This window comes from Arabidopsis thaliana, assembly GCF_000001735.4.
Source record: "Arabidopsis thaliana chromosome 1 sequence".
Lineage (NCBI taxonomy): Eukaryota > Viridiplantae > Streptophyta > Magnoliopsida > Brassicales > Brassicaceae > Arabidopsis > Arabidopsis thaliana.
In genome coordinates this window covers 20028881-20051564 of record NC_003070.9, presented here as the reverse complement: position 1 = coordinate 20051564, position 22684 = coordinate 20028881, and the positions used below count along the sequence as shown (strand labels likewise).

The 22684-nt window shown below is 33.4% G+C and overlaps 8 protein-coding genes and 2 non-coding genes across 18 annotated transcripts; 4 read left to right on the top strand and 6 right to left on the bottom strand.

The window, feature by feature from the left end:
* Positions 1 to 113: 113 nt before the first annotated feature.
* On the top strand, positions 114 to 1090 carry AT1G53705 (putative aminoacyl-tRNA ligase; the record flags this gene model as incomplete). Of its 2 annotated transcripts, NM_148587.4 has the most annotated exons (5): positions 114 to 364; positions 459 to 522; positions 816 to 826; positions 928 to 970; positions 1064 to 1090. In NM_148587.4, the coding sequence occupies 5 exons, from the start codon at positions 114 to 116 to the stop codon at positions 1088 to 1090; spliced, it is 396 nt and encodes a 131-aa protein (NP_683428.4). The 2 variants fall into 2 exon arrangements, with proteins under 2 accessions (NP_683428.4, NP_001185213.1); NM_001198284.1 differs by lacking the exon at positions 816 to 826 and having other exon boundaries at positions 848 to 970.
* A 180-nt stretch (positions 1091 to 1270) lies between these two features.
* Positions 1271 to 3131, bottom strand: WAG1 (WAG 1). Its single transcript, NM_104248.4, has one exon. It carries the CDS (start codon positions 2959 to 2961, stop codon positions 1531 to 1533), a length of 1431 nt encoding a protein of 476 aa, NP_175774.1. The 5' UTR covers positions 2962 to 3131; the 3' UTR covers positions 1271 to 1530.
* A 4807-nt stretch (positions 3132 to 7938) lies between these two features.
* AT1G53690 (DNA directed RNA polymerase, 7 kDa subunit) lies at positions 7939 to 9113 on the top strand. Of its 2 annotated transcripts, NM_001333605.1 has the most exons (4): positions 7939 to 8040; positions 8205 to 8287; positions 8613 to 8723; positions 8862 to 9113. In NM_001333605.1, exons 2-4 carry the CDS (start codon positions 8221 to 8223, stop codon positions 8864 to 8866), a joined length of 183 nt encoding a protein of 60 aa, NP_001319215.1. In that variant the 5' UTR covers positions 7939 to 8040; positions 8205 to 8220; the 3' UTR covers positions 8867 to 9113. The 2 variants fall into 2 exon arrangements, with proteins under 2 accessions (NP_001319215.1, NP_001322822.1); NM_001333606.1 differs by lacking the exon at positions 7939 to 8040 and having other exon boundaries at positions 8067 to 8287.
* A 717-nt stretch (positions 9114 to 9830) lies between these two features.
* MIR169e lies at positions 9831 to 10047 on the bottom strand. The gene has a single exon (NR_139865.1). It is a non-coding gene; the product is annotated as a microRNA ath-MIR169e precursor (primary transcript).
* Positions 10048 to 11948: 1901 nt separating this feature from the next.
* Positions 11949 to 12102, top strand: MIR169d. The gene has a single exon (NR_139864.1). It is a non-coding gene; the product is annotated as a microRNA ath-MIR169d precursor (primary transcript).
* A 298-nt stretch (positions 12103 to 12400) lies between these two features.
* Positions 12401 to 13245, bottom strand: GSTU28 (glutathione S-transferase TAU 28). The gene is made up of 2 exons (NM_104246.2): positions 12884 to 13245; positions 12401 to 12798 (listed from the first exon to the last, which is right to left on the bottom strand). Exons 1-2 carry the CDS (start codon positions 13205 to 13207, stop codon positions 12448 to 12450), a joined length of 675 nt encoding a protein of 224 aa, NP_175772.1. The 5' UTR covers positions 13208 to 13245; the 3' UTR covers positions 12401 to 12447.
* Positions 13246 to 13303: 58 nt separating this feature from the next.
* MSRB1 (methionine sulfoxide reductase B 1) lies at positions 13304 to 14934 on the bottom strand. 2 transcript variants are annotated; one of them, NM_104245.4, is made up of 5 exons: positions 14689 to 14934; positions 14216 to 14327; positions 14038 to 14103; positions 13726 to 13923; positions 13304 to 13533 (listed from the first exon to the last, which is right to left on the bottom strand). In NM_104245.4, the coding sequence occupies exons 1-5, from the start codon at positions 14876 to 14878 to the stop codon at positions 13491 to 13493; spliced, it is 609 nt and encodes a 202-aa protein (NP_564640.2). In that variant the 5' UTR covers positions 14879 to 14934; the 3' UTR covers positions 13304 to 13490. The 2 variants fall into 2 exon arrangements, with proteins under 2 accessions (NP_564640.2, NP_001117484.1); NM_001124012.1 differs by having other exon boundaries at positions 13346 to 13533; positions 13726 to 13902; positions 14689 to 14924.
* A 441-nt stretch (positions 14935 to 15375) lies between these two features.
* Positions 15376 to 17680, bottom strand: AT1G53660 (nodulin MtN21 /EamA-like transporter family protein; the record flags this gene model as incomplete). Of its 5 annotated transcripts, none has more annotated exons than NM_001333602.1 (7): positions 15376 to 15731; positions 15825 to 16084; positions 16264 to 16525; positions 16602 to 16714; positions 16801 to 16835; positions 16928 to 17035; positions 17426 to 17680. In NM_001333602.1, 7 exons carry the CDS (start codon positions 17585 to 17587, stop codon positions 15619 to 15621), a joined length of 1053 nt encoding a protein of 350 aa, NP_001321593.1. In that variant the 3' UTR covers positions 15376 to 15618. The 5 variants fall into 5 exon arrangements, with proteins under 5 accessions (NP_001321593.1, NP_001321592.1, NP_001321594.1 ...); NM_104244.5 differs by having other exon boundaries at positions 15470 to 15731; positions 17426 to 17533; NM_001333601.1 differs by having other exon boundaries at positions 15825 to 16525.
* Positions 17681 to 17840: 160 nt separating this feature from the next.
* Positions 17841 to 18862, bottom strand: AT1G53655 (uncharacterized protein). The gene is made up of 2 exons (NM_001333600.1): positions 18779 to 18862; positions 17841 to 18174 (listed from the first exon to the last, which is right to left on the bottom strand). The coding sequence occupies exons 1-2, from the start codon at positions 18806 to 18808 to the stop codon at positions 18064 to 18066; spliced, it is 141 nt and encodes a 46-aa protein (NP_001320751.1). The 5' UTR covers positions 18809 to 18862; the 3' UTR covers positions 17841 to 18063.
* Positions 18863 to 19945: 1083 nt separating this feature from the next.
* CID8 (CTC-interacting domain 8) lies at positions 19946 to 22642 on the top strand. 2 transcript variants are annotated; one of them, NM_104243.4, is made up of 10 exons: positions 19946 to 20621; positions 20898 to 21011; positions 21103 to 21147; positions 21225 to 21297; positions 21396 to 21508; positions 21610 to 21669; positions 21750 to 21797; positions 21906 to 21974; positions 22099 to 22160; positions 22243 to 22642. In NM_104243.4, the coding sequence occupies exons 1-10, from the start codon at positions 20322 to 20324 to the stop codon at positions 22301 to 22303; spliced, it is 945 nt and encodes a 314-aa protein (NP_175769.1). In that variant the 5' UTR covers positions 19946 to 20321; the 3' UTR covers positions 22304 to 22642. The 2 variants fall into 2 exon arrangements, with proteins under 2 accessions (NP_175769.1, NP_001031182.1); NM_001036105.1 differs by having other exon boundaries at positions 20118 to 20603; positions 22243 to 22492.
* Positions 22643 to 22684: the final 42 nt, after the last annotated feature.

Sequence of the window (22684 nt, the reverse complement as noted above, 5' to 3'; positions counted from 1 at the left end):
TAAGTTGGCTGTAGTCATTGACTCCGGAGAGTCGAACAACTTTATCTCCGATGAGTTAGTCACTCGTCTCAAGTTGCCAATTAATTAGAAAGATCACCCCTGTTTCAGTTTCCATGGGGCACGGACAACACATTGAGAGTAAAGGAAGTTGCCTTGGGATCAGTTTGTGGATTCAAGAAGCTGCAATAGTTGAAGACTACCTTTTACTCGACTTAAACAAGACAGATGCTGATGTGATCTTGGGTTATAAATGGCTTTCGAAACTGGGAGAAACGATGATAGAAAACACTAAGACTTTCTACAATGACACTAGCTGGATCACGATAAATAACAAAGCTGATACTTCAGATGGAACTAAGAGAGGGTAAAAGTGGCCATCTTCCAGCGATTCAAAGTGTAGAGAGCCTAAATGGGAGAAAAATAGTCTTATGGGAAAAAAATCAAGGTTGGTTCTTTAGGGGAAGGTTGGACTTTATGGGTAAGACAACTGTTGCTAAAGAGGATAGAAGTAATATAGGTATGGTACAAGTTCTCTGATTCTGTCGAAGATCCTACATTTTTGGTTATGAGCGGCTTGAGTTGTAATATCATCAGCCAAGCTATTTCTGCATCATCTTGGAAACCTTGTTAAGTTGATGATACTTAACTTACCTATGAATTGTTTCTCACTCGCCAAGACCACCAGATTTGTCATATGGTGAAATGTTGGTACAAGAGGATATGGAAACAACTAATGAAGTCCAAAACACGTATATCCCAGTACAGAACACATTGTCTTCCCTCATCAGGTCAAGTTTGAAAATTCTTGGTGGAAGCACATCAAACTGTTGTTGTCGTCTTGTATGAGAGACACAAAGGAGATACTAACGAGCCACAACACTTATGGTACGAGAAGCGTGAAAGACAAGCTTGGTTTGTTGTTTCAAGGGTGCAGAGCAGTGTTCCTAGGAGCGGCAAGTTTTCGGAGCGGGTTGTCTCATAACCGGGGTCATCATTAGGTGCACAAGCAGCGTTGGGAATACAAGTCGAAGAGATGGGATGGAGGCAGTTTGGGTGTACTCAGGGAGAGCTTAACATGAGCTTAACATGAAGGAAGTTGCAGTTGCATTGTTGAAAATTCAATAAGGGCTATAATAGTATGCTTCTCATTTCTCAAGCAAGTGTAGTGTTCACAAATGGGCCTTATGATAGTACCATCTACTTAACAAAGCTTTCCGATATTGATATACGTTTCGTCGTACATATGGGAAGACAAATGCTACAAGCTAACAAATGTGTCCTGAATTCGTTTCGTTCGTATGATTTCACTTTAATTTGGTGATAGCAAAAATGTTAAGATTATAAATCATGAATAAGGAAATGTTAATTATAAATGAATTCAGAAACATGGAACAAAAAAATAAAAAAATGTCTCAATCAAACAAATGAGTCCTTTTTGTATACCCCTTCCATTTTTTTCTACCTCTAGAATTGTATGAGAATTTTTTTTTATATAAATGGTAAGCGCATTAAACGCTTTTGCGACTAGCGTTATAGCTTTTTACCCACATAATGATAGTAATTATTATTGCTCTGAATTTTACTGCTACTCTTGCTCAAGCTTTTACTACGCAGTAAATGCGATAGCGCCCACCACAACCACTTATTCCTCCGTGGCGTAACAGCAGCAGTCACGTGACCAGCATGTGCCTTCGTCTTCTTCACCAGACCCCGAATCTCCGGCGGCTTATAGTTTCTGATCAACGGCCACTTGATTCCTTCGAAAAACTCATGCCTCTTGATATCTTGCGCACCCCTGGCGCATCCTAGCCTCTTCCTCGGATCTTTCACTAACAGTTTCTCTATCAAATCCTTGGCTTCAACCATACCTTCTTCCTCTAACGTAAACGCCACGTCATCGTTTGATACTATATTGCGCAGGGTTTGTTCTTTTGTACCACCTTTAAACGGCGTCGTTCCGTATAACATTTCGTATAGAAATATCCCAAACGCCCACCAATCTACACCGCTTCCGTGTCCGTTTCCGGCGACTAGCTCCGGCGCTAAATACTCGTGAGTTCCTACACACGATTTCGAAAACGCCGTCACTGGCTCCGCCGCGAATTCCGCTACTATCTCTTCTCTCTCGTACTCTACCTCCGTGGAGAAACAACCGCCACCACGACGAGTCTTCCTCGGAGAAGACGAAGTTCTCCGGAATCGTCGAGATCGGAAAGTTGGAACTACATCGGCTTTGAAACAGAGATCGAAATCTGAGAGCATGATATGTCCATCTTCACGAATCAAGATATTCTCCGGTTTGAGATCTCGATAAACGATTCCAAGGGCGTGGAGATACTCCAAGGCGACGAGTACTTCGGCGGCGAAGAATCTAACCGGGGAAATCGGTAACCGGTTATTAGGTTGTTTACGGAGCAAGGAATGTAAATCACCGTTAGGGCAATAATCAATGAGGAGGCAAGTATAGTGAGAAGCATCGATACGTGCGTAGAGTGTAGGTAAGAACGGGTGGTCTAGCAAGGAGAGGATCTCAGCTTCTGTTTCCACGTGTGAAATCTTCTTCGCCGTAAGAACATCACGATCGATTACTTTAAGTGCGAATCCGGTAGGGTTAGGGCAATCACGGAGGTGACAGAGGAAAACACGGCCGAGATTTCCTGTACCGAGGTGTCGGACGAGTTTAAAGTGACGGAGATGGAGTCTTCCGTCGGAGGAGAGAGTTGTTGCGGCTCTGATTGACGTCCAGTGAGGATCGTAACGACGGTGGTGGAGTGTTGTTGCCGCGGAGGAAGTGGTGGTTGAAGGTGTTGTTGCGGTTGAGAGTCTGTCGTTGAAGCTTAAGGTTAGGCTTGAGCGTGCGAGACTCGATCTAGCGCTTGATGAGGTGAATGTACGGTCGGTGGCTGTGGAGGTGAAGCTGAGATCGAGATCAGTGTCGAGGTAATAACCGTCGTCTTCCATTTTTCCGGTGAAGCTTTTTTCGTTATTGTGTGTAATGATCTTGAAGGTGACGATGAGATATATATAGAGGAAGATTAACTAGTTAAATGATTGATTACTGTTTTTTTAATTATGAAATTTTTGAGTAAATTAGGGTTGACTTGTCTGAAAAGACAAATATGAGATGGTGGTTTGACCTCCCAATGGGTCACTTCTTTCATTTAATTTAAGGACTGGAATTATCATTGTTTTTGGGTGCAAGCACATGGGTTTTTTTCTCCGTAAAAATGAAAAATTCTTATAATTTTTTGATGTTTTCCCCTCAATGATGGACTATTGGAAACGGTAAGAGAAATGTTGAGTGTTTTGTTAAATGTAAGTTCGAAAGCTTTAAACAATTACAAAGTGGTAGCCTCGTAGGAGTACTAAAAAAGAGAACGTTGGTTTGCAATATTTATTAGTTGAAATAGCGGTTGATAGAGAAGAGAACGCTGGTTTGCATTTTGCAATATTTGCAATGTTGCATTGGGATTCTGTGGAGAGTAGTAACAAAAAAGTCATAAGCAGAATCCATTTAAAAAAAAGAAACATTAATGAGGCAGTAACGGCTTGTCGGCTTTAACGTCCTGAAGACTTTGCGTCTTAGGTCTTACTTCTTTATTTTATCAAATACGGATTAAGGAATCATCAAATTTTGTTGTTGACCCACAAAAAATGAAGGATTTGTAATTCTAAAACCAAATATGCATGATGTTGTTCTATGTGAAAGTGTTGGAACTTCTTCTAAAACCCTTACTTTTTTCTATAGGAAATACAAATGTAATCGAAATTTCTGACTCATAAAACCGTGGAGGTAAGAACAAAGGCGAATACAAAATGACACCAACATACATTTGACTACACAGCTATTCACTTCTTTTGTTTTCGTCATTACACAGCTATTCACTACTTTCCTTAGATTACACTTTTTATGTAATGCTCGATAGTTACATTTCCTCACATGTTACAAGAAAAAATATTAAATAGGATATGAAACGCTTATACATATAGATTATTTTATTTTTGTATCGTTGTCACAAACAACGTAGTACCTTTTTCGTAGGTGCGTCACTACTTACTATCCAACGTAAGCTGTTGAATTTCAACGTCAAAATCGTCTTCAAATGGCTTTGTTAAAAAAATTGATATAAGGCTACTAAATTTTCATTACACCATCAATTTTCAATATTTTTAAACTTAAAGAATGTACTTTTAATTTATTTGACATCAGTTAGAGAAATTTAGTTAGTAAAGATGTTTGATATCAGAGGAATTGATTTAATGAAGGATATTCTATCATGGAATATAGCGATATTGGGTTAATTTATTTCAAAGAAATGCATGCATGCATTAGATTGATAGTATTTCAAAGAAAAAAAAAACCGGGTTTCAATTAACCTTTTGGCAGTATCAATAATTTCAACTGCATTAATGCAGCTTCATAAATTTGTTTGACCGGATCATATAAAAGTAAATAAACTAAAAAATACATACAACAGCTATGAAATGGCAAATTTATAATTTTTTGATAATGAGCTAACGAATGCCATATTAATGGATTTTTAAAACAAAAATATTTTTGGCTGCAATGGATGAAAAACAAAGAAAGAAGAATTAAGCCACCGCCCAAAACAAAAGTCTAGCCGACTTTTACCTTAAGATTATACTTGGTCCCCGGCCCGTTGGCCCCTAATAAAAATATAATTATCAAGTCAAATATGCATAATATCTATTTACCAATAAAAACTTCTTAACTTTGTAATTGACATGAGTGAGTTATATTTTTTCTTTACAACAAAGGGGTTTTATGTTTCGTTGGAACATACTAGTACATAATCATTATTATGGTATTCACAAAAAAAAAAAAAAATGGTCAAAAGTCAAAACTAATTCGTACTCCATGTTTAATGGGCCATACGAAGGCCTATTACCTTAGTAGGACCCACGTTTGATCAAAATTTTATTTTGTCTGCCACGTTAGCAAAGGACCCACCTTTGTCGCTTGACATATGCTCTCTGGACCGTGGCTTAAATAAATGTAAAAATGTAATATGAGTAGAGATGATTATTAGAGTTAATTATTCTTCAATAATGACACCCATTAACGTCCTAACTACATATACCATTATTTTAAATTAGTTATTGACGACAAAAGAATTATGGACTTGTGGGCTGCTCGTGATGAGGTTGAACTAGTTACGAAAGATTAGTTAATTAATAAACTAAAAAATTTGGCAACTAAACGTTAAAACATAAAAATGGAGACTCTTATTAATAGTACTAATTCGAAGCAACTTATATATAAAACCAGAGTCTTACATATCACAAATGTCCTTTTATAATTATTTTATATGTTTCATCGTTTAGTTGTGAATTACTTAATTTATCGTTTTGAAAAAGTTTGACTTTATTATGTATAAACACTGCTTCATTTGTTTCACAATATAAATAGTTTTGGATCAACTTTTCTATTTCACAGTATAAGTTGTTTTGGAGTTTCTGTGCAAATATATAATTTATGTGGAATTTCATAGTATAATTATTTTAATAATTTATAATTATTTATATTATGCAGTTTCTTTGATAATTGATTTTTTTTTTTAAAGTAGATATTTTTAATCGGTGTGTTTTTAAATAATACTATTTATATTTATAAAAAGAGGAAGTATCAATTATCATCAGATTCAATCAATGAAGCAAATTAATTTGGTGGTTCAGTTCGGTAAATGTTCTTAGAACAAACACACATTCTTTTAGTATTTTACTTTTGTCTTAAATGCAATTTTGATGAAAGTTAAATAATAATACTCCAAAAAATGCAACTTTCATGAAAATTAGTATTCTAGTAACAACAACATTGTAATAAATTTCCCCGAGTAAACTAGTATAATTTTATGCTATGTACATTACAAAAACACGATGACGACCACCTGATGAAAGAAACGGTTTTTTGGATATAAACAAAGACATGTGGTCGTTTTGTTTTGGATTTAAACGTGAAGTCATTATTCACAGATATATGAAAAATTATTATAAGGTGGGAATTTATAAACACAAGTTGCAAAATATATTTCTATTAAGTAAATTTTAAAGCTAAAAGATCTTAGGAAAACACGAGGATCTTCCCCAAAATATTGTGCTAACCGATAATTGAACATAATAATAACACTTACGACATCATATTGTACTCAGCTAAAAGTTAAGTTAAAAATATTTGTTTAACTAACTTCATGTTCTGTTTATATATAAGTAGTTGACACTTTCAAAAATACACGAATTTGTAACACTAAGTACAATTTATATATATATATATATATATATATATATATATATCTGAAATGGTGTGCTAAAGAAAACAATTTTCGAAAAAGAAAATGTAAAATAATAGTAGTAATGAATAATGATAAATTAGAATGTAATATTATTACAATCAATAGGGTTTTATATATAGAATCCAAGCTCGATTAATAAGAAAAGTAATAAAGATTTAAATATTGAATGAATATGACCTTTCATGTGTTGTGTAGTTGCATTTTGTCACAACTACCTCTAACAGAAAAATAAACATTCTCTCGTCTATTTTTTTTTTTTGGACACAAATCAACAATCTCGTCTATGTATATATATACAATTAATATAAATAAGTATATTTGCCAAATTGAGATGAATGTATATGTAATGCAAGCGACCATGGAAAAATCTATGTTTTTTTTGGTGAATTGTTAAATTCGTATGTTTACACAACCAATTGTTGTTATTTGTAAATTTATTAAGATTTAATTAATGAATAATGTATAGAGGATTTTGTTATAGATTACTTTGGTTTTTCGTAAGTGACAAATATTGAACTATATTTATACTATACTCTTCAATAGTTTTCTTTAATTCCAAAACCAAATATAATAACAATGACATATAACTTATGTGGTATATTCTTCTTTGAGGTGCAATGAATAATTGTATATTGTCATTAGCTCTTTGGTAATATTCAGCTTAAAATATATTAATCGTTGATCTCCAAAACTTAAACCCCACATTTTGGGATCAGTCCAAATTTAAAGCATTAAACTAATAAATTTAGCAACTTTGAAATGGTCACATGTAATACCGTTCATTGAAATCAAAACATAACAATCATCATAAATGGTGCCCACCAAATAAAACTATACTCTAATTTTATAAAATAAAACATATCATATGGGTTTTAGATAGATACATTGAACTATATACCTTTTTCTTTCTTCAATGATTAAAACAGTTTTTTTTTTAAGTGCTAACTTATTATTTATTTATTTTTTTTAAAAAAAATTCTCAGCAGCCATTGGTCCTATTTGAAAATTAATATGGTTGTTACTAGTTATTGGTTAGTGTTGCATGAGGACCCATTATTTTGAATTTGCCAAATCAAAGGATTAGCTATATATAGAATTCATTATTATATATAGAATCTGCAAAATAGCAATTTAAAGTCTAAACTACCATTATATGATAACTCGTCACTACTATCGTCAAAACTGTAAAATTATGATAAATCATATACCAAAACTAAAATTAAAATTCCTCAATTTCATCCTCTTTGTTCTTCTCAATTTTGGATCTCTAATCTCGGTTATGTTTTTCTCACTATTGGAGCAAAATTATTTAAATGAATGTGGGTAAGTTGCTAGCAAATAAAATTTTGAACTTTCTTAAAATCTTTAACATTTTTTTTTGTTTTACTTTCATGTTATTTTGAAATTTTACTGTATATGGCTTTTAAATTTTATTTTAATCACAGCCATATATAAAAGAGAAATCACAACAAAATGTACCCATAATAATTTTTCTTATAAAATGAAAATCTATACAATGTTTTGACCTTTGAGACCCAATTTATATGGGCCCATATTTAAATTGTTTTAATTAAAAAGGCCATATCTGTGAGTTAATATGTTTGAACTTTGGAACCAGACACGCCGTTATAAATATCCTCGTCTGTCATTTTCTCTGTCTCTCGTTCTCTTCGCTTCTGTTCCTCGAAATCATCAAAAGCACTAATTCTGTATATAAACCCTAGTCCGGGTAAGTATGAACATCAATAACAATCTCAGAATTTTATATTGCCTCTAAATTTAGTCGCGCAAAAGATTCCAATCTTGTAGTCTTGTCCTTTCGCATTTCGAATCTCTTGAGAAAAAACACTGACTCAATTCGATTTGCATTGCATGTGTGTTGTTTCTTGACAGAGTCAATTTCGAAACCATGGATCTACAACAGTCCGAAACAGATGATAAACAGCCCGAACAACTAGTTATTTACGTCTGCGGAGGTAAAGCTCAGAAAATTTCATTTAACTCTGACTTTTTGGTTTATGAACCCTAATCTTTTAAGCAATTTCATAATTGGCTTTAGCTAGGAAGCAACAAAAATCAATCAGATTGTTCTGATCTATCTGACTTGAGGTCTTTTTGATTAGGAGCTTTGCTTTACTTTTAAATCAAGATGTTCCTAATTAAGCAGCGTCAGACATTAACATGCAAAACCCAAAACTAAATCATACGAAGATTTATCATATTTTTTTGTAAGTAATAGGTTGTGTTCTTTTTTTCTATGGTTTGCTTAACTTGTTTGTCTAAATTATGTTTGTTTTGAAGATTGTGGACAAGAGAACATTTTGAAGCGTGGAGATGTGTTCCAATGCAGAGATTGTGGGTTCCGTATTCTCTACAAGAAGCGTATTCTCGACAAGAAGGAAACCCGTATAGGTGGTGTAAATTACTAATCCTTAATCCTCCCTTTGTTTGTAGCTTTCTTTGACTGCTCTTTTTGTCTTGTTCTCATTTGTGTGTTGGATTGCTGATCTGTTGGTTTTCTTGTCATTTTGTCATTTTCTTTTCTTGCAGTTTAATACCCAGCTGTCTGAGTGCCACAACTCCTGAAGATTGTTCAAAATAGACTTATTGCCAGTTGTTTGTAATATGTATTGACTTGGCCTGTTTTGGTTTGGTTTGGTTTGATCACTATGAGTGTGACTGTAATCTCTTTGCGTTTTGGTATCCTGGAAAACTATAACTTCTCAACAAAGTTTTCTGATTGGTGTTGTAATCCTTGACTGGCTATATCTTCTCGAAGTTGTGTTCTCATTTGCCACTTAGACAAGGCAAAACATCTCTCTCTCTCTCTCTCTCTCTCTCTCTCTCTCTCTCTCTCTCTCTCTCTCTCTCTCTCTCTCTCTCTCTCTCTCTCTCTCTCTCTCTCTCTTTTGCTGCTTTAATTTGTTCTGTTCTTTGCTTCCAATGGGTCAGCTTCTAACTAGTGTCTATACGACGCAGAGTTAAAAGAGTGAGAGGAAGAGAAAAAAGGGTTCTTGCAAAATGCCTTGTAGGAATAGCTATTGAAAGAATGAATTAGTGCTTTAGTATCCTTAGTGGTAAGAGCTACGGCTGCAAGTACAAGTGTTGAATACCATAATAACCCGAGCAAATGCTATTACAAAAACGCCTATTTCAATGAAAGTACAAGCTGACTAGATAATAGTGCTAATGATGATGATGATTTATGGATATCTAGATTTTGACATCAAAAAGAAGGGAGGAATCTTTCTCAAATTAAGTGATTTGTTATTATTTGTTCTTTGTCAATAACTTGCCTACTTCACAAAGTTGACAATTCCGGATTTAGAACTGATTAGAGATGGTAATAAAAACTTCATTCATTAACATGTCAAAAGATACTATCCCTGCAAAAGTTTTGTATTTTCTTTACATTACGAAAGCTATATATAGCGGATCAAATGCCATTAGAACACCAAATACTTGGAAAAAATATATACATTTCAACGATACTACAAAGCAACCCCTAATCATGATGATTGATGAATGATGATGATATATATGATATGTGGTTAGGTATCTAGAGTTTGACATCGAAAAGAAGGGAAGGAAACAGAGCCAAAGTCAACTTGCCGGATACCATAATCAGTAAGATTCGTTGAGAAAATCGGCAAGTCATCCTTGGCTCAATCTCATTTTCTATTTTTCCATGCAAGACTCTATGATACAATTAATTAGTGACTCATCATCATCATCATTTTTTTTTTCTACCTCTCATATTCTCTAGTGATTTGTTATGGCAAAACCCTAACTCATGATGAAGGTATTTATAGGCATGTGTCGTGAGAAATGTGTAAATTAATTTAGCTGAAATTTAAAGTTTTTGCATAAACTTAATTATATGCAATTATCTATAGAATAGTCTTCTTATCCATGCAATTTTTCTTTAGTGCATGCAGCAAAGAATAAAAAATAGTAATGGAATTTTGACCACTATCCTATATTGAAGAATATAATCACTTTAGAAGATTGGCTGACCTTATATTACCATTTTCGAATTCCAATTTTGTGTGAGTAAATAATATTCGAACCTCACTACACCAAAGGCATCGTATATTAGACTATATAGTCTGCGACATAAATTAATCCCCCCACCTGTCGACGTACTAGATCTTTTTTTGGTATTAGACCATCTTTTCTTGTGGCTTGATCGACAAAATGAAGTATCGATTCTCTAACAAAAACTGAAAGATTCTTTCTAATATTCATGTGTAATGGCCAATTTACGTAGAGGTAGCAACTAAATAATTTGTAATTAGTATAGGTTTAATATTATGAAACCTTTTTGACAAAAAAAAAATTATCATGAAACTTTTTAACCAAAAACAACTCAATCTTTTTTGATGCTAATTAGTAAACGAATTTAAGCAATAAAGTTAATTTTTATTCTATCTATTGATAGATCACATCATGTGATATTGAAATGTCCTATTCAATTGGACAAATAGATACCATTTAGGTCAGACCAAAAATAAGATAAGATTGCTCGGAACATTTTTTTGCTGTCAAGATTCTTTAGAACATAAAAATCTAATTTTTGTTCAACTGTTTAGACACACATTTACCTCAAATGTTTTATCATTTTTTCTACTATCATACATATATGAAATTTTGCATTTGTACTAAATTGAATATCCTTGTATAGATTTCAAACATTGGTACTAAATGTTTAAGTTTACAATCATGGATATTAAACCATTTGATTTGGTTTCATGGTAAAAAAAACATAGAAGCAAAAACAATTGGTCCGAGTGAAACTAATGGTGTCAGATTGAAGTGATTAAGCAATTTTGAAGTTCCTCCATATTGAGCTACTGAAGGCGAAGAAAGACAATGACGATTGTAAAGACTGCAATAACGAAACCCCTAGTAGTGAGAAAGCCTTTCACTATCGCCCCGAAGAAACTAAGTTGTCGAGGGAATCTCAAATCTCAATACCTCAGTTACAGACTCCTCTACGACATGTGCAAGCGGCTCTTCGACTCACTCTCAACCCATATATAAGAAATCTTGATCATTCAAAAAACTAATACCGAAAACCCAAAACTTCTTTTAAACTAATTATTCTGTGACACTTAATTAAAAACAAAGATGATTTTGTAGGCATTTTTTGTTGTGAGACGATCGATCGATAGTTTTTTTTTTTTTTTTTACTATGAGTCCAATCATAAGAAAAGTACGACAGGTGGGTTTTGATGTCCCAGACATATACGATATGCCTTTGAAGACTTGCAGTAGTGAGGTACGAATATTAATTATTCACACAAAATTGGAATTCGAATATGATAGTATAAGGTCAGCCAATCTTCTAAAGTAATTATATTCTTCAATATACGATTGTGGTCAAAATTCCATTATCGTTTTCATTTTGTTTTTTTTTGTCTGCATGCTCTAAAACCCTGCATGGATAAGACTATTCAATAAATAATTGCATATAAGTTAATGCAAAAACTTTACATTTCAACTAAATTAATTCACACATTTCTACACTTAAGTCTATAAATACCTTCATCATGAGTTAGGGTTTTGCCATAACAATATCACAAGAAAATATGAGAGGTGCAAAAAAAAACAAGATGATAATGAGAGTCACTAATTGTATCATAGAGTCTTGCATGGAAAAATTAAAGAATGAGATTGAGCCAAGGATGACTTGCCGATGTTATCAACAAATCTTAACTGATTTTGGTGTCCGGCAAGTTGACCTTGGCTCTGTTTCCTTCTTTTCTTTTCAATGTCAAACTCTAGATATCTCTATCCGTTATATCATATCATCATCATGATTAGGTATTGTACGTAGTATCATTGAAATATATTTTTTCTATTTTTCTTTTGCAAGTAATTGGTGAATGCTAATGCTAATAGATTTAATCATCTATTTGTTTGATTTTTGTTATAATGATTGATTTTATAATTTTTATCATTCCTAGGCAGACAAATTTTATTGAGAAATAGAAAAAAATAAAAATAAACATCTCCATTAGACCATTTTAAAAGTCAATTATTTCTCAAAAAAACATTTTGAAATGCCAAAACAAAGAAAAGACAAAAAAAAAAAAAAGTGAAAACATTAGATGTCTTTGTTTTTATACCGCATTCATTCAACACCAAAAATCTGTCTGAGCTTAAGGACTTGTTGATAAACTTTCTCAGATTCAGGCAATGTAGCAGCAACACTGTTTCGTTCAACACATCTCTTTCCCCAAGCCACGATCTTCGGACACTCAGCTTCGACAGAGAAGTCACCACATTTCTCGAGTGCGTAGAACCAACTGTAAAACGGGACAAGAGTTATGTCTACATAACCAAATGTCTCTCCTCCAAAGTAAGATTTGTCTCCAAGCTCAGCTTCAAGAACCTTCAAGCTCTCAAGAAACTCTTTCTTGCCTTTCTCTTGTTCTTCCCCTTTCTTGTTTCCCCAAATCTTTCTTCCTCCTTCAAATGATATCTGCATTTTGGTGAATTTGATCAAAACCAAGTAGACATATAAAGCAAACCGAAACAGAAACAGATGAATTATAAACACTAATTACCGTTTTATCAGCGTAATCAGCCCAGAACCTTGCAGTGGCTCTAGATTGAGGATCAGAGGGCAAGAAAGATGCAGCATCAGTCCACGTCTCGTCGATGTACTGAACTTGGATGAGCGATTCAGAAATTGGTGTGTTGTTGTGGATAAGAACAGGGACTTTCTTGTGAACAGGGTTTGATTTCAACAACAGCTCACTCTTGTTCCACAGATCTTCCTCTTGAACCTCAAACTCAACTCCTTTCTCTCTCAACGCAACCTTCGTCCTCATAGCGTAAGGACTTGCCCAGAAGTCCAAAACAACAACTTTGCTATTTTCTTTCCCCATTGTTGGTTCTAATAGCTCCCTGACACAAAGCACTAGCCAAAACCATATATATACACACTCATGTATGAAATTAAGAAATGGATATGGTGAAGACGTGGGAAAGAGATTGGAGTAGATAAATTTAAGAATGTGCTGTCTAAGGAGATCGTGAAATCAACTCAAAGTTTAAACCTTTTGATGGATTATAGTTGACTTACATACAACGACTTAATACGAGGAAATACAGTGGATATAATGATACAGTATATTATGTAATATGAACAAATCCTTGTACCAGAAACTCTCAATCTCTTGTTTTCTCCAATGCGTTAAGTTTCAGAGCAGCACTACAAAAAGCACAAAAACAGGAACTTAGAGAAAACTCGAACAGAGTCAAAAACATTCTTGATCAAATGAAAGGAAAATACTTGCTTGGTTTCAGAAATATTGATATCTAATTTCAATTGTTTATTCACAAGTAACGATGTTCTGATACTCTTTTTGCAAATTTAATAAATAGATCAGGATGAATGATAAACCTGTTGAGGCAATATCGTTTTCCGGTTGGGCGTGGACCGTCGTCAAAGACATGACCAAGATGGGCGTTACAAACAGCACAGACAACTTCTTGTCTAGGCATGAAGATGATAGAGAGGTCTAGCTTTGTCTTCACATTGTTTCCAATTGGTTGGTAGTAAGATGGCCACCCTGTTCCACTATCAAACTTTGTTGATGAACTGCAAGAAATGATTACTTTGATCTGTTAATAACCATTCATTCATATGAATCATTTGAGAATTTTTGCTTCATTAGTTCAGTACAATTTCATATTTACAATAATAGAAACTTACTCAAATAGAGGTGTGTCGCAACATACACAATTATATACTCCAGGGGTCTTTGAGTTCCAATACTCCCTGAAAAACAAGAAAATACTCATTTGAGTGTGAACTCCAAAATTTCAGACAATAAGGTCATTGTGATGATGTTAAAAAGGCGATAATCTTCGATGAGCATTTCATTACATACCCAGTGAAAGCTCTCTCTGTGCCCTTCTGTCTAGTGATGTAGTACTGTTCTGGTGTTAGCCGTTTCTTCCATTCATTTTCACTTAGAGAAGCAAACTCATTCTTCTCAGCCTCTGCACCATGATAAAAATCTCTCAAAATGCAAAGGATTGTTCTAAAGAACATGGCATTGAAAGTAACACTGTACATACAAACAAATGCAAAGCATGGATTGGTGATATAACTTATAAGCTCTCAAATCTCTTTCACTAACTTCTGAGAACCAATTGAGTAAACTTGCTGACCTAAATCTCTCTTCCAAAACATCAAACATAACATTTGGAAAAAGACAAAACTCATTAACCTAAACCCACAAAGAAAGAAACCATTTTTACGCAAATTACAGTACACAACATGAAATGGGATTTATGGGAATCATCGGATAATCAGAGAGAAACAGAATCAATTCAAAAAGGTTAAATTTTTAAAAAGAACCTTGGACGTTGTCTGGTTTCGGAGAAGAACTAGAAGAACCCATAGAATAAACAGAGAGACTCAAGTTTCTGGGTTTTGAAAGAGAACGACAAGCGAACCCAGAATGATTTGTCTTGGAGACGTAATTGAGTCTTGTTCTTGCGGAGACGAAGCTTGATTGTATAATAGTTAATCTAGTAGAAGAAGCCATCACACAATCACAGCTTATAATGGTTTTCGCCGAAACTTGTTCAATTAACAATTTTGAAGAAGTCTTTTCTTTCTTCTGTGAATGGAAGAGAACACGTGGCATGTTGAGGATGTGAGATGAGATCTGGAACTCTAGCTGCCACGTCGAGACTCACTGGTGCCGTTATTGGGCTTTTTAACATCACAAGCCCATTAACTAAATCGAGAGAACATGAATTTTTATTTTTTCATTGCCAATTATATTGTCTCTTTTTTGGGTGAAAATTACATGGAAATCTGAAATTGTTATTGAGTTTTGTTTAATATAATGGATTTTTTTTTAACGTTTTTTAAAAATCATTTATATTAGTATAATTTCAGTAATCAAAATGAAGAAATGTCAACATGAGGAAATAACAAGAGGACATAGCCACATACTATAAGTAATAGTACCCCAAAAATAAACACTATTTGAGAAATGATAAGTGAATGATTACACTACATACACGTAAAATCACTGAAAAAATGCTTTAATCTTTAATATGATTGGAAAAATTCGAATATAGAGATAGGAACTAAACAAATATAGCCAAGAAATCCTTTAAAAATTGTATTCCCAGTTACACTCTCCTCGGACTTTCTGCTTAAGATTCCTTTATTTTCTGATGCTCCTAAAAAATTGTATGATAGATAACAATTTTCCTAAGTACAAAAATGGTTCTTTCTATATGTCATGTGTTACCTCTCTTATGTTGAAAAATGCTATAATGGGCCATCGGGTTTCTTGTCGGAGTTTTTCGGAGATTGAGAAACCAACGTTATGCTTTCACCGTTCTTTGGCTTATGGTTGTTATACGTAGCTACACCAACGATGGCTGCGAGTGAACAAAATTCACAAGATCACACTTTTAAGTCTTACAATCCAATGCTCAATTTTGTCTGAAATGGTAAACATAAGATGATCTTACCAACGGCATAACCAAAGAGATTGATGATTGTGAGTTTTGTCTCGGCAAAGAGAAGAGCTGAGACCAAAACAACCAACCAATCTTTAACCACGCCAGCAATTCGGATAGTAAGAGCACTTGTTCGAGATATCACAAGAAAAACCGACAAATTGAGAGCAAATGTACATAGCGAATTAAGACTCAAGACAAGAACATGAAAGTTCCATGTATCCATCTTCGACTTCTCAAGAAATATCCATGGTATGAACAAGCAAATCGCGCTGCAACACACACATCAATACAAGCAAAAAAAAAATTGGGATTCTTTTAAAAGTAGAAAAGTAAAAGTCCACAAAAGTTTAAAAAAAAAAAAAAAACTTTATTAAATTGGTGAATTTTATGATTTCTTCAAATTAAAAAAATAAATAATGAGAATAGGGTTCTTTGATTTTCACAATACCTGCATGGGCTCATGTAGTACATAAGAGAGAGTGGATTTAATTTGATGCCTTTCCTCTTAACAAGAATTTCCATTAAGATTAGCCTCAAGGCTTCTGAAACAATACCACCCATTTGGTAAACAACTCCAACCCAGTTGATGTTTAATTCACCATAAGACGAGACTAAAACGCCAAAACTTATGACTGACATTATCAAAAGCATCTTGCAGCTCATTATTTCAAGCCCAACACAAACTCCAAGTATAAACACAGCAACAGGCACTGCAAAAATATGATTCTTGATTATCTAAAATTTATAAGTAACGCAAATGAGATCAGGAAGAGCTTAAGTTCTTACTGATGGCTTTCAACATTTGGGAAAATGCAACAGTTATGTAGAGATAAGCAGTGTTTCCTAACCATAGAGTCATTGCAAACATTGCACCTATTGGAATAACTGATGTAACATATCTGAGTACATAGAGTGATGTTTTAGCTAAACGGTATTTACAACTCAAAAATAAATAAATTGCTTACAGAAACACTTTCTTTCTTACATTTCTAATGTCATTCCTTCCTCAACCTTCATGACCTTTTAACAAGAAGACTAATAATCAGAATTAAGCGTTTTTGTCTTATAAGCATTAAAGAAATTAAAGGTCTTCGTAATAACCAATGAGATACCTTAAAAACCTTCGTGAGGAGAAAACACAAAACAGAGGAAAAAGTCATGTGAAGTAATGTCAATCCAAGTGGATAAGGGAAGTTTATTTCCTTAGATGACAATACCCACTGCATCAGATTGAGTCAGAAATAAAAATTAGTGCTGGAAAAAAGAAACTGAAAGAAGCTAAAGAGAAATGGAATGAACCAAAATTTACAAAAGTTTGAACAGTAAAAAAGTTGTTTAAGCGAATAATCATTTGTGTAATGGAAGTACATAACTCACCATTGAACCATACATTTGAACCTACTGTTGTATTAACAAGAATTTTATTATTATTATATTTCTTGTCCAAAACCAAATCGCATTGTAACAGAACTTTACCAAGATTGTCAAAGTTAAAAGCTTTAAAATCTACTAATGTCCACCAGATCTAATAAAATCAAATCTTGAGCAAAAAGACTGCAAATAGAAAACATAGATCCAATAACATATGAATGTGAGATTTGACTTAAAACCTTATTGAAGAAGATTTGACCGCTAGAGAGAGTGATGTAGAGAAGAATGGAAGCATACGTCACATGTTCTTCTCTAAGAAAGCCTCTGATCCGACTTCGATCCGCCATTAGAGTCAACAATCGTTTTGGTCTCAAATCAGCAAAAGATATTGCGATTCTCATTTGGTATGTCTTCTTCTTGAATATTCAATAGTACCTCACTTTTCCATCTTCTAAGCAAACTCTTTAAAGTTGACTAAAAGTAACGAAGAAATTAGCGGATCCCTCTTTAAATAACTTCTTTTCTACGAAATCCGTTTTAATTTATAAAGATGGGTCGGGTACACGGGTCATAAACACATAATGAGAGACTATGGGCTTTTGTTGACCAGTAAAATTAAAGCCCAGTATAATATCATTATTTTTTTATTTTTTTTTTATATATATCATTATTCTTAAAAGGGAAATTTGCAAAATTGACTAACAAAAAAACTATAATTAAGAAACTAACCAACAAAAAAAACAGAGACATTTTGTATATAAACTATAATATATACTAAAGTACCCTTAACTATACAATCACCATCTCTTCTATGCTATTACAACCATTACCCTTGTAACCGTCATCATCATTGCATCCACCACTATTTCCACAAATGTCATACCATCATCACCATCACCACTGCAATCGTCACCACCATAGAAACTACCATTACGCTGTCATCTCTACCATCATCACCATTATTGCCGCCGCAATTGACACACGACCACTGCAACCACCAACACAAATATTACTACGACCTACACCATACACACCACCACCACCTTAATCACTTCTTCCTCTCTTCCATTGCTTGTTTCACCTCTCTCGCCTCTCATCTTTTTTTTCTACTTTAACTTAATTAAAACAGAACCGAACTATAGTTTTCTATTTTACTTTCAATTTTGTACCATTCTATTTGCTAGTTAGAACAAAAAAAAAATGAAAACGAAGACTCACAAGATCTTATTGAATATTTTCTGGTTTGATCAATATATAAAATTGAAAATCCTTAACACAAATTTAAACCCAAAATCGAATCGATTTCAATTCGCTTTAGGAAAGGAGAAAAGAGATTAAAAGTATATAAACATGATTTTGTCAGATTTCTAAAAACTGAAACTTGAGATGATTTCATTTAGTTTAATTATTTTTGTTTGGGTTCCATATATAGTATCTTAGGGTTTAGTTTTCTTAAATCAATAGATGTTTTTAAATTAGAATGGATTGATATAAAAAATTTAAATTTTCTGGAAATTTTCTGTTGGATGGAGAGAAGAGAAGAAGCAACGAAGAAGATGATGAATGAAAAAGGTCTGTTAAAAAAACATTACCTTTAAATCAATATCTGATTCACAATCCATTACCTTTAGAACATATAGAATATTACCTTTAGATCAATATCTGATCAACAAAACGAAGAAGATGATGAGTCATGGCAAATTGGAAAATAAGGAAATAATGCAGGGATAGACTTGTAATTAGTTAGAGTTTTTGGTTACTTGCTGAATTACGTAAATTATATGGCTATATTTTTAATTTTTTGTCCTAATATGGCTATACAGCTAATTCACCCTTCTTACAAAAACTTTTTTTTTTGGGTGCAAAATTCTTACAAAGCTTTGGTTAATCTTTTCAAATCCCCAACACACGAAGCTCTTATAGACCAACTCATTAATTTTAAACACTAAAACTCGTAATCTGAAGAAGTGAAGTGAGTTTAAATTTATGAAAACTCTAAATTTGTAATTTGAGTTTTGGTAAGAAATTGATAGTTTTTCTATGCAACAATAAAAAAATGCAAAACAAATTACACACTTAATACATCGTTGCAAAGTCTTACATTTTTTGTTTGTATTTTTTTTTCCTGACGAGAAACCATTCAAATTTTATATTAGAAAAACCAGAAAATTATCATATTGTTGTGTGGTTACTGTTATTAGGGATATCAATACAAAAGTAACTGCAAACCAAAATTGAAATGTAAAATAAAATAACAAAATAGAATAAAAGCAGATTATAAAAGTGGAACTATAAAATCCCAGCAATAGTTAAAAAATATATTAAAAAAAGGAAAAAATCCCCCAACGAATCCAAAGATTTATGGACTAATTATTATAACAATTGCTTGCAATTATGAAGAAAATAAAAGTTTATAAAATAATCAAAATTTTGTTGATGTGTCAAACTAACAGTATCTAAAAAATAACACATTTCAATGCAGTCCATATGAAAGACCACACCCTATCTAATATCCATAACAAAAATAATAACATTTTAACAATTATATTAAATAATAATATTAGTAATGTGTAATATATTTCTTAGCAAAAAAAGTGTACTAAAACTACTAAAGATTTTTTTCAATATAAAAAATGTAATAAACTGGTGTATGTGTAAAATATGTAATTATCTAAAGGCCCTCAAGAGGAACATAAAATAATAAAGAATCATAACTTTTCTTTTCTTTTTAATTTTACATTTGACGAAATTAATTAAGAAAAAAATCTTAGTCCGAAAAAAAAGAGAAGCACTCTTGTTAGAGAGTTTTGGTCTATTTGATTGAGCTAGAAAAAGGCCTAAGCAACAAACCAAAACCCATCATTCCTTCTTCTTCTTCTTCTTCTCATCCATCGCCACCTTCTGAAACCACCGCACTAGATTTATATATTGTCTACGATTAAGCATTCTCGTATTCTGAAATGGGTGTTCAATAAAACTCGATTAATCTCATCAAATTTTGCATCTTTTTTACGAAATTCGACTGAAGAGAGAAGGAAAAGTTCGCAACTTTTTCTTTCCTCTGTCTCTTGTTTTTTGTTGAATTGTGATCCTTTTTGTTGTTTTATATTTTTTTGGAATTTTCTGATCTAATTAATGGCTGCGATCACTGAGATGGCCACTGATTCAAATGACGTAATCAACGATGGTGGAACTGGAGACGGAATTGAGAAGAGCACGGATTCTAAACCGGAAATCGAATCGGATGACCTCAAACCCAAATCCAAACCGGAATATGATCAAATGAAGAAGCTTGTTGCCATGTTCAAGAAACTCAATCCTGAAGCTAAGGAGTTTTTCCCTTCTTACAAGAGGAATACTAATCAGTCTGACGATTTTGTGATTGCTATAAAGCCATCTGGTGAAGACAACAAAAAGGTTGCCATTAACCGGAGGGTACAATCTCTCTTCTGTTTCTGATTATATTTTGATTGGTAAAGTTTGGATTTTTGGTTGACCTCTAAATGAGGTTTCATTCTAAGTGGGTTTAGGTCTTTGTGCTGGAAAGTCTCTAGCTTGAAGTTTCATATAGAAAGTTTTGTTTTTTGATCTGGTTTGGTTGGCTAATAGTTACATTGTCAAGTTTTGCAACTCTTATATGATCGTTACTTAACATTTCATTAAGAGTTTTGGTAAATTGTCTGTTTTTTGTTTTGGCTTTGTGGATTACAGAGAAGAAACAACTATAACCAAGGGAGGAGAGTGAGGTTACCTGGAAGAGCTTCTAAGGCTCAAAGAGAAGATAGTATTAGAAGAACAGTGTATGTCTCTGACATTGATCAGAGTGTAAGTTACTTAAACCCTCTTTTTAGATTTTCAGAAAAAAGATTCAGTTTTTCAACATTGTCACCTATTTTTTTTTTTTTTTTTCAAATAGGTGACTGAGGAAGGCCTTGCTGGCTTGTTCAGCAGCTGTGGACAAGTAAGTTGAAATCTATAAGCTTTGTTACCGGTTTTCATCTTTTGTTTGTTAATTAATATTACATTCTTCTTCTGAAGGTTGTTGATTGTCGAATCTGCGGGGATCCGAATTCAGTTCTTCGCTTTGCGTTTGTTGAGTTTTCTGATGACCGTAAGTTAAAGCTATTGGATTTTACTTAATCTTCTTTACAAACAAAATTCAAGTGTCAAGTTTGAGTTACATTAGTATGAATTTGTTTTGAAAAACAGAAGGTGCACGATCGGCTTTAAGTCTTGGTGGAACAATGATCGGATATTACCCAGTTAGAGTCTTACCTTCAAAAACTGCTATTCTTCCAGTGAATCCCACATTTCTCCCCAGGGTAAAAAACAAGAAGTTCCATTTTTCTCAGCCTGCATAGTAGCTTACAGTTTTAGAAACAAAAATGATGGTTTCCACTATTTCCTTTGGTGTTTTATTCAGTCAGAAGATGAAAGAGAGATGTGTTCAAGGACCATCTACTGCACAAATGTTGACAAGAATGTAAATACTTTTTCTCCGTTAAAGTTTAGATTGCGTTTGCATACTTGTTCTCGGATTTGAGAGATTCCTATAAATTGCAGGCCACTGAAGATGATGTCAATACCTTCTTTCAGTCTGCCTGCGGTGAGGTCAGTCTAGAATCCGAAAACTTGCTTTTTCTGCTCTCATAAAGATAATATGAAATTTGTAAAACAACAATAACATTCAACTTTTTTCTATCTTCTCTCTCTGTACAGGTTACTCGCTTAAGGCTTCTTGGTGACCAAGTGCATTCTACTCGCATAGCTTTTGTTGAATTTGCCATGGTAAACTCCTGTTAAAACTCAGCTTCTGTGTCCTCTTTTGTTAGTGTTAACAAGTAAAGCTGAACTTTTCAAGGCTTAGTTTTTACTTAACAACTGAATATGCGTTTGTTTACGGGATAAAAAGGCAGAGAGTGCAGTTGCAGCGCTAAACTGCAGCGGAATAGTCTTAGGATCTCAGCCGATAAGGTACACACATTATTTCTCTTTTGTGACAAACCTTTCATTGAATATAAAAACAATTTGAAATGAAATCTTTTGAATTCTTCAGGGTAAGCCCTTCAAAGACACCAGTGAGATCGCGAATCACTCGATCACCATCGCCAAACTAGGAGAAAACAGAGGCTTTGTTGATGAAGGAGAGTGATGCAACAATATTCAGTTATTTATTCTTTTTCAGTTGTCTTTCTTTTTCTAGAGCAGTTGTTTTCCAATTATGTAGTTTCTGGAAAGACAACAACCATGAACATGCTTCTTGGATTTTGAGTTCTTGTTCTGAGTTCTTTGACTTATTGAGTCATATCATCTTTCTTTAAAGGTTTTTTTTTGATCATTTTTGTTGGTTCTTAACTAAAAAAGTTTAGAATTTAGGAGATTTTAGATTTTACTATTTATGTTGAAGTGTTGAACGCTTAAGTTTTGGCATAATCATTCTCTTCATAGGAGTTTTTGGGTCAATGGAAAAGTATATTTCATTTTCCGTCAGGTATCAA

What these genes read in the sequence shown, in the direction of transcription:
- CID8 (NM_104243.4), top strand. Translation starts at nt 20,322, where the DNA reads ATGGCTGCGATCACTGAGATGGCCACTGATTCAAATGACGTAATCAAC. An exon ending in TCTCTGACATTGATCAGAGT is followed by an intron (nt 21,012 to 21,102) that starts GTAAGTTACTTA and finishes TTTTTCAAATAG; the next exon opens with GTGACTGAGGAAGGCCTTGC. An exon ending in TGTTGAGTTTTCTGATGACC is followed by an intron (nt 21,298 to 21,395) that starts GTAAGTTAAAGC and finishes TTTGAAAAACAG; the next exon opens with AAGGTGCACGATCGGCTTTA.
- GSTU28 (NM_104246.2), bottom strand. Translation starts at nt 13,207, where the DNA reads ATGGGGAAAGAAAATAGCAAAGTTGTTGTTTTGGACTTCTGGGCAAGT. An exon ending in CTGATTACGCTGATAAAACG is followed by an intron (nt 12,799 to 12,883) that starts GTAATTAGTGTT and finishes ACCAAAATGCAG; the next exon opens with ATATCATTTGAAGGAGGAAG.
- AT1G53655 (NM_001333600.1), bottom strand. Translation starts at nt 18,808, where the DNA reads ATGGATTGTGAATCAGATATTGATTTAAAG. An exon ending in AATCAGATATTGATTTAAAG is followed by an intron (nt 18,175 to 18,778) that starts GTAATGTTTTTT and finishes TGGTGGTTGCAG; the next exon opens with TGGTCGTGTGTCAATTGCGG.
- AT1G53690 (NM_001333605.1), top strand. Translation starts at nt 8,221, where the DNA reads ATGGATCTACAACAGTCCGAAACAGATGATAAACAGCCCGAACAACTA. An exon ending in AGTTATTTACGTCTGCGGAG is followed by an intron (nt 8,288 to 8,612) that starts GTAAAGCTCAGA and finishes TTTGTTTTGAAG; the next exon opens with ATTGTGGACAAGAGAACATT.
- MSRB1 (NM_104245.4), bottom strand. Translation starts at nt 14,878, where the DNA reads ATGGCTTCTTCTACTAGATTAACTATTATACAATCAAGCTTCGTCTCC. An exon ending in GAAACCAGACAACGTCCAAG is followed by an intron (nt 14,328 to 14,688) that starts GTTCTTTTTAAA and finishes ATCATGGTGCAG; the next exon opens with AGGCTGAGAAGAATGAGTTT. An exon ending in TGCGACACACCTCTATTTGA is followed by an intron (nt 13,924 to 14,037) that starts GTAAGTTTCTAT and finishes CATTTCTTGCAG; the next exon opens with TTCATCAACAAAGTTTGATA.
- WAG1 (NM_104248.4), bottom strand. Translation starts at nt 2,961, where the DNA reads ATGGAAGACGACGGTTATTACCTCGACACTGATCTCGATCTCAGCTTC.